Source organism: Loxodonta africana, chromosome 22 (genome assembly GCF_030014295.1).
Source record: "Loxodonta africana isolate mLoxAfr1 chromosome 22, mLoxAfr1.hap2, whole genome shotgun sequence".
In the NCBI taxonomy this organism is placed as follows: Eukaryota; Metazoa; Chordata; class Mammalia; order Proboscidea; family Elephantidae; genus Loxodonta; species Loxodonta africana.
The window spans coordinates 74568504-74581581 of NC_087363.1; the positions used below are offsets into that span (position 1 = coordinate 74568504).

Genomic DNA, 13078 nt, shown 5'->3' on the forward strand with positions numbered 1-13078 from the left:
GGGTCCCTCAGGGAGCTTGGATGTGTCTGTGGAGCTTCCATGATCTTGCCTTGGAACAAGTTGTTCTGGCTTCCGCCAGATCATGTACTGAAGACCGTTCCATCTGACTGGTCTTTATTTTTTGCATGCTTATACAGTATTTCTAGAAACCATGTACCAATAACACTAGAAAAATTGAGAATGAAACAGAAACTTGTTAATTTGGCAGAAACAGAATCTTTAAACTACCATAAAAAGGCTTGTCCTTTTTTTTGAAAGAGGGCATATTTTTCATGTACCTGTAGTCGCCTTTTGGCCCACCTGGGCTATTCCAAGTTATTTTCAAAGGCAGTTTTTGTTTATTAGTTCCCTGGTCACAAAAAATTAGTTTAAGTGGTGTGCCTCTAAAACTTTACCCCACGAACCCATTTATTTTAGTGCAGGTTTTGCAGAATATAGGGTTTTTGGGGAGGGGGGACACACATGGTGTATTAGAAATACTGCTGTGTCTAAGCAGGGCCACATTTAGGTATTCAAGGATGTAAAAAAAAGAACTTGCTGCATTTTGTGTGCTGTCTTGTTAAGCACTTCCCTGGTTCTAAAACTGCCTCATGTGCTTACCTTCCTTACTAGATCATCTGTAGTGAACATGTGAAATTGTTCACTACAGAATACTAAGTAAGCACAAATAAACCCATGCCTACCTTGCTTTTTTTTTTTTTTTACCTTGCTTAGTGGGTCATCTGTCCCTGTCAGGGACTGTAGATTTGAAAAGAGGCTTTGATTCTGTAGGGAGGTGTTGTGCGGTTGGGAGAGAGATACCAGCCATATCTAAAAGCAGAAAGCGTCAGTGGACAGTTAAGCCTTCCATTTGGCTGCTGACTTCCTTAGGGTGATTCAGCCTGTAGGACTTAGGGTTGGCTCCTTCCTTCTCCTGCTTTTTGTGCATCCAGTTTCTACCTTCAACTCGTCATGAAGCAGTAGACCTCAGTTTTGTGCCACAGATCTTTTAAACCGGACTTTGTAGTGAGAAGGTACGCTTCCAGGGTTGTCATAATTTTGTAACTTTGTGACGTGATTTTAATGGGCTCTGTGAAAGGTAGAGTGAAATAACTGATCTGATAAAATATTTTAATATTTGTAATAATTTTCAGAAATTTAAAACACATAAAACTTTCCTAATAGATTCTAAGGAGAGAGGAACATAGGTTCCCCTCCCCCCTTTTTCTTTTAAAGTAAGTGCTGGCCTGACACCTTAAAATTTATTAGTTGTGAAGGAATTTCAAAAAAAGCTGTATTGGTTCTTTGATTTACAACTTGGGAAATACCTTTTCTATTGAATTTTAAGGGAGAAAAACTTAATTTACATCTTGACTTTTTCTTTTAATTATAGCTAAAAAACGGGACATCTATGATAAATACGGCAAAGAAGGGTTAAACGGTGGAGGTGGAGGTACGTAGACCTTACTGAAGGACACTGTGTTTCCTTTATTTGCATATTAGTGATGAGGCGATCTGGAGATAAAAAGCCTTGACAAATCAGTTGAACTTGTTCTGAATTATAAATTAATGAGTTGTATGTTGTGGAAATAAATACAGAAGCAGCCTAGAGAAGGTGGTCTGAATGGGAGGGAGGAGGGAAGAGTTGATAGCGTTTTAAAACCTATTGTTAGACTAGGAACTACGGAATGATGTACTTCCATAGATAGGAACTAATTTCAAGTCTCTAATGTATTGTATTTTGGGTTTATACCCCTAGATCAGTACCTGATGTTAGTCAGAATATTCCTTACAATTTAAAAAACATTCTCGGGCCCCACCTGTACTGAAAAAACGAAAATAATTACCTCTGGGTTAGGGCCTAGACATGTGTAGTTTTGATGAAAAGCTTTCTTGATCTGGTGCCCAGCAGGCCCAGACTGCGACCTTTGCCACGACAGTAGGAAAGTTTTATGAGTGAATATTCATCTGCGTATTTCTTAGAAACCTTCCTAACAAGTTTGTTTTATTTGTGTGTAACACCATGTGCTGATTACAGATTTCAATATGGTGGAAAAGTGTTAACTGTGAAAGGGATTTCTACTAGGAAATTCGGGAACTTTGAAGTCTAAGTATGCTCTTATTAACCCCAAGCACAGATCATGTTATTAACTCAAGGCAGAGCTCATATTTTGAGTTCTAGAGAGCCTCAGAATTATGAAATATTTTCCTTTCTTTAGGTCATGTTTTATTTAGTGTTGTCTAAATAAACAGTTGTTTATAAAACACTGGAATTCACAAACTAAAAATTATGTTGTGTTTGTATAGGTGGAAGTCATTTTGATAGTCCATTTGAGTTTGGCTTCACATTCCGTAATCCAGAGGAGGTCTTCAGGGATTTTTTTGGTGGAAGGGACCCATTTTCATTTGACTTTTTTGGTAAGTCCGTCGCCTGTGTAGTGGCTTACTTGGTGTGTAGCCTACGTAAGGACTGATGATGCCTCTGTTCAGTTATCATTGTATCTTGTCATTAAACTTTCTGTATAGGAGTTGGAAATTCCTTTCTCACCTTCTCCTGAAGATTTTTCTGAATTTACAACTTGCACATAAAAATAATGAAGGTTTTAATGCATTCTTTCTTGTCGTCATGTATGACCCTAATTCAGCTTCCTTTTGCAGTTTCAAATTAGAAAGTGGTGAGGAATTTTATGCTGGTTGCTGTTGAATGTTGTTGCCTGTTGAAAACTGATTTCTGCATGAATTTGCCATGTCATTTTCTTCCTAAAATATTAAGCATCGTAACAGCTATTGCTCAGAAGACATTTGATCTATAAACCTGCTTTTCTTTTTGTAGTTGTGGTGTGCTATGACTATTGAGTTTACAATTCCTGAAAAGAAAGGACAACTGTAGAGCAAAGCAATGGAAGTATTCTTTGATATGCAAATAGTTTAATTAAATGAGATGGTGTTGTGCCTACTGTTTCACACTGGTTGGGAAAATGTATTTTATCATCAACTAAATCTCTTATTTTTAATTCCTGATACAATGTTTTAATATATGTCTCAGACATAGACTGCCAGGAACTCTTAGCTGTTGTTAGAGCTTCCTCTTGTTTTGTTCTTGGCTACTGGAACTGTCAGTGTGTTTAATGCACTGAATGACATTTGGAAGGTCAGGGTTACAATCTGTGTTGCCGCAGCCATTTTTGTCTTGGCTCACTGAGAGGCAAAACACATCCTGTGTCTCCCTCCCTCATTCCCTGGAGCCTGGAGGAAGAGACTCAACACAGCTGCAGCCCCTCAGGAGGGAAAAAAGAAGAGCAATTCTGTCTACAGAGAGTACAGGGAAAGCAGAGTGGAACCTGCCCTGCCTGTCCTAGGCATGAAGAGGAGTTAAGTCACCACTAGATCTGGTAGGTATGAGGCTGTTTAAACAGCGCAGTCCTTTATCTTAGAAGGAGGTTAAAAGAAAATTTCCACATCCTTTATTTTAAGGCATGGCCTGGTGTTTTAAAACAGTACCTTATTGAATTAGGGAAGGGCCGCTAGTATATATTAGCTTTTTCATCAACAAATGTAGTGGCTAAAGCTAAGCAGGGAACGTTGAAGTTGTGGTGTGGGGAATGGGACTGTGTGCAGTCTTATCCGAAGACTCCCTTGCTTTAATTCCAGCTGCCATCAACATAGAAGTATGTTTTGAGAAGGTTCCCTGTAAATATTAATATGATGTGACACATTGCCATATTTGTATCTTCTATCAGTTGGCCTCGTATCCAAGAAATCTTACTCTATGTAAAATGTGAGGAATTTACTGATAGATCTTTCCTGTCTTAAAAATTGCTATTGTGTCTTATTAAAGCCCTTTGCAAATTCCAGTTTTGTTGGTGTTGGGTTGGGGAGGGAGAGCAGTGCTTGTATTGATCTCTTGTGTGTAGATATGAACGTGAGGCTCGTGGTAGCCAGGGGAGGAAGAAGGCCTTACCTTCTCGTTGCACCTTGTTGCTTCAATTCCAGGGCTACACACCTTGGGACGAGTTGTGGGGGCAGCAAAGAGAAATGAAACAGGCTGACTTCTCAAGTTTTTGCCTTTGAGGCTGAGGCCTGGCATTTTGAACATGCTTCATATGATTTTTAAAAATAGAATAAAAGGGAAGAGTCACTCAGTAACTAATATAATCATAACATTTATTTTCCTTGGGAAAAATATCCAACAGGCCAAGGTTCCCGATCAAAAACGATTTTCCTCGAACACGTCTTTCTATAAACAGTATCAATGAGTTACTTCGAGTTGGTTTCCACTCATGGTGCCTCCTGTGTGTCGGATCAGAACTGAGCTCCACAGGGTTGTCAGTGGCTGATTTTTCAGAAATAGGCCCCCAGACCTTTCTTCCCGGGTGCCTCTGGGTGGACTTGAACCACCAGTCTCTCAGTGAGCAGCTGAGTGCATTGCCTGTTTGCACCACCCTATAGAGATCATAATTAGATCTGAATAATAAGGTTTTTCCCACTATAAATTGTTTTACTCTGTTGTACCATACTCTGACATTTCTTTAAGTTGTGAAATTTGTGTACGTAAAGGGAATCTTGATGTGCCCGTGTATTTCTCTTAGAAGGGTTACAAATCGCAGACATTTTGGTGGAGAGCTCTTTTTTGGCTACGCAGAGTCCCATATAGGAGACAATAGTATTATGATTCTTCACTGTTAGGCACTCAGTTTTACGTATTGAGATGCTCAAATTTCAAATTAAAAAAAAAAAACTACACCTTTCCCATATTTTGACTTTCATTAGTTTGGCAGTGATTCTTCTTTAATCCATTTTTGTAGGTGTTCTAGGTGACTACCATTTTCAGGCACTAAGGATTTACACACAGGAAAAGAATCTGCTCCATGGCTGCTCCATGTATGAAGTAACTGTACAACCTGCTGGTGGTATGTTTAGTGGAGATTTCAGTGAATCCAGAACTGGGGGTTGTGTGCCTTTTCAGTGATTCAGCACCCATATCATGTTTGTTCAACCCATTTATAATGTTCATTTATTGTAGCAGATTATTTTTTGGTCTTGATTTTTGTCAGTACCAACTGTTGCCCCTCATGTTCTGACTTTTAAAGTTCAAAACTTGTGAAGTATTTCAGAGCTCTGCTTTGCATTTATCAGAATATAGAATCCTGGGCCTTATTTAAGATCCCCAAATGAAATGGGAGGAAATCTCCAAGAAAACTAACAGGGAAAGAAATTCAGATGTGAAAGGTGTTGCACAGACTGTAAGCAGTTCTGTCTCTGAGCGCCAAGCTGTAAAAAAACAGAGTTGTTATATTGTGGCAAAGAGGTCTTGGCTCTGGAGTTTCTTCTGATGTTGAACCCATCCTTGATATTAGAAACTCCCAGGAGATAGAGTAGAAGTTGATTCTAAAATGAGCACTGAATACAGGCGCCAAAATGTATGGGTATGATCTAACCTTTTGAGGCCAGCTTTGTTTAAATTCTTTCCAAAATACGGCACGTAAAAATGAATGCTTGTCCGAATGTTAATTGGAAAAATCAGTAGAGATTGCACTAATTAAAATCAGGATCATCTTTTCCATTGTGTATAGGGCAGCATTTCTCAGAAAAACTGATACTCAAAGATAGAAAAATAACCTAATATTAGTACCTTTTGATCCCATTAGAGTCATAAGCAGTAATTTTAGTTTGGGAAAATTGTTTGGACATAACATTTTTTCCTGATAGCTTTACATTTTTATATATTTGTTTTCTCCTTTTGGGAAGCCAAAACTAAACTTCATAATGATTTCCACAGAGCCTTTTTATTTTAACACATTTTCTTTTGTAAAGGCTATGATCTTACAAGCCTTGTTGAATGAAAAAGTTAATGTTGAAATGGATAAATATTATGATACATAGATCAAAGGGAAGCATGTTTTTAGAGGGAAATATAATTTAATTGAGGGTGATTATAGTTTGAATTTCTGAGCCATAATTTTAATTTTGACATACTCTCCCAGGGTTCGAGGAACTGACAAGTGAGGAGTTGGAGCCTAGTGAAGAATTAGATCAGCCCGGTTTTGAGGAGACAGTAGAAGACATTTCAAGTGAAGATAACAGTGAGGTTTTGGATGTGATTTCCAGTGAGGAACTTGATATCTGTAGTGAAGATGAACCAAGTGAAGTCAATAGCCAGGGCCAGGGTGAAGTTCTGAGTGAGGAATTGGAGCTTGTGTCCAGTGAGGAAGAAGCTAGTTACGGCGACGTGGAAGAACTCAGTGAAGTGTACGAAGAACTGCTTAGTGAGGAGGAATACAGCACGGCGGAACTTGAGGCGCTACTCGCTTAATAAATTTTAAAAGAAACTGCCCTGAGTGTCTGGTTTATAAGAAATTTTAACTTTTATGAAGTGTATCTAGAATAAAAAAAAAAAAGTTTTATACTAGTGCTTTCATTGATGTTGTGCTTGGTTGGATAGTCCTGCCTGTCTTGGAAATAACCGAAGAAAGCAGAAAGGGGTGGGGGATCCCAGGAAGCATTGAAACAAATGTCCTATATGTTGCCTTTCACTTGGAAGTGAGTACTTACATATCCTGAAAACAGGTTAGTCTTTTAGTCCTTCTAATAGAGTTAGTTTCTGCCCCCCCCCCGCCCCCCGTAGGAGTTGCTAGTTTAAAAGCAGTAGATTTTGAAAGGGAAACCTTGAAAGTTGCCAAAAAGTTAGGTGTTAGAAAATGATAAAATATAGAAGTGGGAAGGGCCTAAGGAGTTGAGGTTAATTCCACACAGGGACTTGGCACCCTGAAGCTGGCACAGTTACTACACGGTGCTACCATGATACCACGACTTATGTTTGTAACAAATGTTTCTTGATCATTTGAGGACAAAGTTTCTCTCTCTCTCTCTCACATATAATTTAAAAGATGGCAAGGGATAGACTTTTAAAGGCAACATAAAACCATAATGTTCTAGACTAGTTTCCAATTAAAGTATTTAAAATAAAAACTTTTGCATATAAATAACATAAAACTTTTCCACGGAGCATATGGTGCTGAGTGAATGAGGGTGACTGGTAAATTCTGCTTTCACTTGGGTTCTCTGCTTGTTCTTATGTAGGAAGTAGTTTAGTTGCCTGACTTCTCCGGTGAGATTTTCTTAGAGACTATAGCAAATTAAGGAGCCCTGGTGGCACAGTGGTTAAGAACTTGGCTGCTGACCAAAAAGTTGGCAGCTCGAAACCACCAGCTGCTCCTTGGAAGCCACAAGGGGCAGTTCTACTCTGTGGCAATGGGTGTGGTTTTGGTATACCCAGTTAAAGTATTGTTCTATGCATAGTTTGAGAACTCTTGCTATTGGAATATGAAACTGGCATTTGAAAATACTTTTTTTTTTTTTTTTTACTTAAAACTGTCCTGACAAGTAACTGAGAATCTGTATGGTGATTCCCAGCCCTTTTTTCAGTGTCTGTTTACTGATTTCAAGGTATTTGTTTCTTCTGACCTCCCCAGAATAGGGAGAGGAAGTGGCTTAGTGAAAAGATCATCAGGAGGATTGTTTTCTTAGCCACGGAAACTGTATTGTTGGCCATCCCCACAGCAAGCTTGAAACTTGTAATAAAATTTTTCATGTAGTTTCTAAAATCAGACTTTCAACCAGTCCCTACATTACAAAATTTCTGTGGCATTTCTTGATTGTCTGTGTCTAGTATCAGCATCTGTATCCTCCCCAAACTGAAGGCGTTATCTAGCAGTTGGTTAATCTGCATTTAATATAATTTGCCTGGTAGTCACTTAGGCAAGAATTTTAGAGAGTATTGTGTAGGTTTTGCTTGATTTTCTGTTGTGGAAATTTAGTTCCTGGTGTTAGGCTTTTTGGGCAAGTTTAGCAAATACCAGTATTTATGCAACTCTCATTCTTATATATCTAGTTATGACCCCAGGAAAGTTGAACAAGAAGTACACAGTGTGAAGGGAATGACTAGGCAGAAGATACAGTGGTAAGAAGAAGGAAATAGTGTCATTTTTAGAGTGTCGTTAGTGGCTGACAAGGCGGCACTGACTCATTGCAACCTTACGTGTAACAACGAAACCTTGCCCAGTGATGCAGCGTCCTCACAATCACCTGTATGTTCCCGTCCATCTGGGGCTGTTGGGCTAACCCGTCTCACCAGGGGCCTCCCTGGGGCTGCTGGGCTAACCCATCTCACCAGGGGCCTCCCTGGGGCTGTTGGGCTAACCCATCTCACCAGGGGCCTCCCTGGGGCTGCTGGGCTAACGCATCTCACCAGGGACCTCCCTGGGGCTGCTGGGCTAACCCGTCTCACCAGGGGCCTCCCTGGGGCTGCTGGGCTAACCCGTCTCACCAGGGGTCTCCCTCACACTTGTTGGCCCTCCTCTTCACTGAATATCACAGCCGCCTCTGTAGCATCCTCACTTCTAAGGAGCATTCTCTTATGTTCTTAGAGTTGGTGTTCATAGCCTCAAGTCTCTACAATGCATGCAGAGTAGAACTGCGTCATAGGGTTTTCAGGGCTGTGCCCTTCGGAAGCAGGCGGCCAGGGCCGTCTTCTAATGCACCCCAGGCAGTTTCTAACAGCCAGCGTTCGGCCAGTAGTGTAGCGCTTAACCAGTTGTACCGCCCAGGGACTCCTGTTCTTGGAGTGGGGAGATAGAAAAAACGCACCTAGTAGGTTCCTTCCATGGAGAAAAGTTACTTCTTTGGGAATGAAGATTCAAATTCTTCCTGAGTCCAGGGCTTCTCATCTAAAATCAGATTTCTTTGGATATTTGAGGAAGTTTAATTTGGATCCAGTATATTTTGGATCCTTGACTTTGGATAGATTTTTGTGACTCTTAGGAAATACAGTGCTCCAACCAGTTGAAGGGTGCAGCGAGAAATTATTATGTTTTGTAACCAAAAATATTGTAAAAGAGTAGAAAATGATGATGATTTAGTGCTCAACAAATATTTGTTACACACCTCCTGTTCAGGGCCAGGCCCTGTCACAGGTGCTGATTTAGCGTGGGGAAATACACACACACACACACACAAAAAATTCCCGCTCTCTTGGAACTTGTCCCTTAGTTTGGTGATATGGTTGTGTTTTTTTCTCACACTTTTGTTTATTCTAGAGTGCTTCCAAATATGTTATGTTCTGCTTATGACTATGTAAACCTGTTACCATTGAGTCGGTTCTGACTTACAGCAACCCTATGTGACTATGTAAGAAATACCATTTTTTAAAATTTAAGTTGTAATAGATGATTGCTTTAATTTTAGTTCATGGTGTTTGGGTTAGTTGGGAGATTACAGAAAGTCTTGTCTGCTGCAGGCTGCATTTGACCTTGACTTTTGAGTATTTGCCCTTTTCTAAGGGTTGCTGCATAGTTTAGCTTTGAAACTCTAGTATAGTTTGTAAACTGCAAATTAGAGTGGGCCTCTACTGTTCGGGTTTTCTTACTGAGATGCCTACTTTAGGGTGGTGGGGTATGAATGGTATTTAAAAACGGTAACTCCATTTTGCTTCTGTGCTTTTGTTTGTTGTGAGGTTAAAACGTTTGATTTGAGTTACTTTTCAGTGGTTATTCTATCAGATTCTCTTTGTAAAATGTAAGAAAATGTATGATTATAAACATCTTTTTTTTTCTTAAGATTTTTTATGTAAGCATTGTTACGTGTTTTGTGCTTTTTTTTTTTTTTTTAAACAGCATTTAGTTCAATGCATTTTATTGTCCTAAGTTTGACATTTATGGACCCCTTCAGGGATTGGGTCCAGAATTTCTGACAGTACAGCAGGATCTTACAGAGTGTACAGAACCATTTGCTATAGGGTGCCTGTAATACTTGCAGACGAGCCCTGATGGCTCGGCTGCTACCAAAGTGATTGGAACCCGCAGCCACTCTGCAGGAGGAAGATGTGTCAGCCTGCTCCCCTAAAGACGATAGTTTTGGAAAAACCCTGTGGGGCAGTTCTACTCTGTCTCATAGGGTTGTTATGAGTCGGAATCGACTTGATGGCAGTAGGTTTGATTTTTTTTTTTTTGGTGGGGGTATAATACTTGAAAGGTAAGTCATATTACAGGAATGTACCTGTTTCAAGCAATTTTTGAATCTCAGGATGTTGTGTTAAGGTATTAAAAACTGCCTAAATACAATTGAAAATCATCAATAATTTTTCTTATATAGGTGGCAGCATATTTGGTTATGTTAAAGTATATTTCTAAAGTATAAAAGTATTAGTTGCCCTTTTAAAACTCAAGAATAATGCATACTCTAAAAATTTGGAAAATGCAGATAGAGTGAAAGGAGGAAAAGTCACCCTTTAGTCTTATCAGCCATTGAAAACCCACTGTTAACATTTTTTTAGATTATAGCTGTGACATGTTATGCTTTTTTTAAAAGCTTAAACTCTATGAAAATTAAAAAAAAAAAAAAAACTTTAAGAAAATTAAAAAAAAATGCATCTTACGTGTTCTGCATTTACTAACTAGTCTTATGCTGGACAATTACGTTTATTTTTCGATTTTCATTATAAATACTTTGAGCTCTTAGTGCAGTAAGTTATTTCCATGTTTGGGATGAATTTAGTTCCCTGAAGTAGAATTGCTGAGTCAAAGGAGTGGTTTATGCTTATTTTTTGATTGTTTTCTTATAGTTGAAGGTTTTTAAAGGTCATGATACATAATGCCAAATTGCTTTTTAAAAGGCCAAAAATCAGTTACCAGCACGTGATACGAAGTTTTCTGTATAACTTGTCTAACAGTGGCAACTTTGAACTACATCATCATAAGTATGGCCGTTATTTTCTTTTTTAAGAATTTGTTTCTTAGCGTTGCCACGCCTTTTAAAAATCTTGATTTTCAGGGTAACTTGTTATTTTAATATTCGAAATTATGTGAGTTAAAATTCAGTAAGTACCTGAATTTTTGAAAGTCATATTTAGGCTACAAAATATCAATTGAGAAATAAGCAAGGTAAAAGAGGGTTATTTTAGTTCAAGGAAGTGTTAACTCAGAAGCCACTGGCTTTACTCTTTATACTTTTAAACCAGCTTTTGAAGTAGTAGTTTCTCTTAAAGAAGTTGTTTCTGTAAGTGTGTCTGAATTTAGCTTACAGCGTAACAATTTCTATGAAAATAATATGTTTAGTAGTGACATCACATGGCACTGGTTTAGGATGCTCGTGAACAACTGTCAAGGATGTAGTTGCCATAGGAACCTGAAGAAAGTGTAACTGGAGGCACTGTCTTAAAAGCAGCCGTAAAAGGGGTTGCAGAAGGGTACACAAGCACTAAGGTTCAGTGTCAATAAAACTTTAGGATGTGCAGTGACGAGGGGTTCCTGTGTGGGTAGTAAGTGGGTAAGGCTGGACATAGAAATGTTAAAATGTCAAGTTCCTTGTAGCGGTGACTTTAGGGTAGAAGAGGAGGAGTGCTGCCCTGTTGGTTTTCATTGTGTTTGTCAGGTTTACATTTATAATCTGGGCAGTGGGTAAGGGTGTTCATTGTCCTCTACCATTTTAATAGATCTGATACATACAGAAAAGTTAAACCACTGTCAGAATTGATATGTAGCAGTGTTTCCGGGGCATGGTAGGTAGTAAATTTAAAAGTTACTTAATAGAATGTTTGGATTTCAGTTGAACTGGCTGAAGTCTTTGTAGCTGCCGGAGAAATTCACAAATTGGTTATATGATTTAACTTCTTCCTGTTCTTACTTTTAAATATTGTTACAATGGGCTGGTGGTGAGACCTGTTTACAAAGTTGCTTATAAAGGGTAGTGCTTACTATGGAACGTGGAGACTAAATTGCAAAAGCTGTAAAATTTTGGTGTTAACATCTTGCTGATAGTAAGTTCTCCTCTTGAAGTAAGTTACCTGTGACTCTTAAAAAAACCTCCGTGCTCTGAGTTTGGTGTAGCAGGTTTAGGCCTCCACATTAGGTTTTCATGCGATACTGATGAACACACCGTCTGCTTCTGCCCTGTCCTTCCTCTTTCAGCTCTTTTAACAAGCCTTCACTAACCACGTTTTCTAAATATTCCCTTCCTTAGAGCTCATTTTCCTTGGTGTAGCATTAAAAACCAAAGAAAACCAAACCCATCGCCATCGAGTCAATTCTGACTCATAGTGATCCTGTAGGAGTTTCCAAGAAGTGTCTGGTGGATTTGAACTGCTGAGCCTTCGGTTAGCAGCCATAGCACTTAACCACTACGCCACCAGGGTTTCCTGATGGAGCTTTAGATATAGCTAAATACCCAATTTCTATTCAAAATAAAAACCAAACCCGATGCCGTCAAGTAAATTCCAACTCATAGCAACCCTGTAGAACTGCCCCATGGGGTTTCCAAGGAGCAGTTGGTAGGTTCGAACTGCTGACCTTTTGGTTAGCAGCCTTGGTTAGCTGTAGCTCTTAACCACTGCACCACCTGGGCTCCTCAATTCAAAACAGCTCTCTTTAAAAGGCCACGTTCTTGCCATTTCTGTTTGATTCCTAGCGTTCCTTAAATTTCCATCTTCCTTTGCTCTCAGCTCATCATTATTCAAGGTTCCTGTGAAGAACAAGTGTACTTAATGGTTTTAGCTTTTATTTTTGTAGCTCGTTTCTAGATTACTATGTCTTTGCTGGCTTTTTTGATAACCTTGCCAGTCGCTGCCAGAAGTGCTCAGGCACTTAAGGTGCTACCTCTTGCATGTCGCTGTTAACTTGTAAACGTCACTTGTCTCATGAATCCCCATTTCTGCTTGGGTTTCAGTGCTTACTGTATGCTAACCTCTTGTGTTTACTCCATCGTTCCCTTGATTATTTAGATGTATCAACTCCCAGGCTCTAGACTCTGCTCCTGGCCAGTTATTTGTGTCATAGGTTGCTTTTCCCTTTCCTCTGAGTATATTTATATTTTACCCATCCATCAGGATTCCCCACTTCTGTTTTCACACAAATCTCCTCACGTAGGAAAATAAAAAGAAGTAGTGGTTTCTATAATTAATATGTTATCAGCAAGTACTTGTTGATTGATAACAGCAACAAAGACAAACTGAACTGCCAGCACTAATCCTCTGTGTATTTTCAGGGGCATTTTGGCATCTCCGGTAGCGATATGATGCTTACTTCTGTCAGTAACTTTCTATTAAAAT

At 39.1% G+C, this 13078-nt stretch overlaps 1 protein-coding gene across 5 annotated transcripts in view; it reads left to right on the forward strand.

The window, feature by feature from the left end:
- The window catches only part of DNAJB6 (DnaJ heat shock protein family (Hsp40) member B6), a 115670-nt gene that overhangs the window by 44190 nt on the left and 58402 nt on the right, over positions 1-13078 (forward strand). For all 5 annotated transcript variants that reach the window (XM_064275140.1, XM_003420728.4, XM_064275141.1 and 2 more), the window contains 2 exons: positions 1373-1432; positions 2287-2397. In XM_064275140.1, the coding sequence (XP_064131210.1) occupies positions 1373-1432; positions 2287-2397 (171 nt within the window). The remainder of the gene's footprint in view (positions 1-1372; positions 1433-2286; positions 2398-13078) is intronic.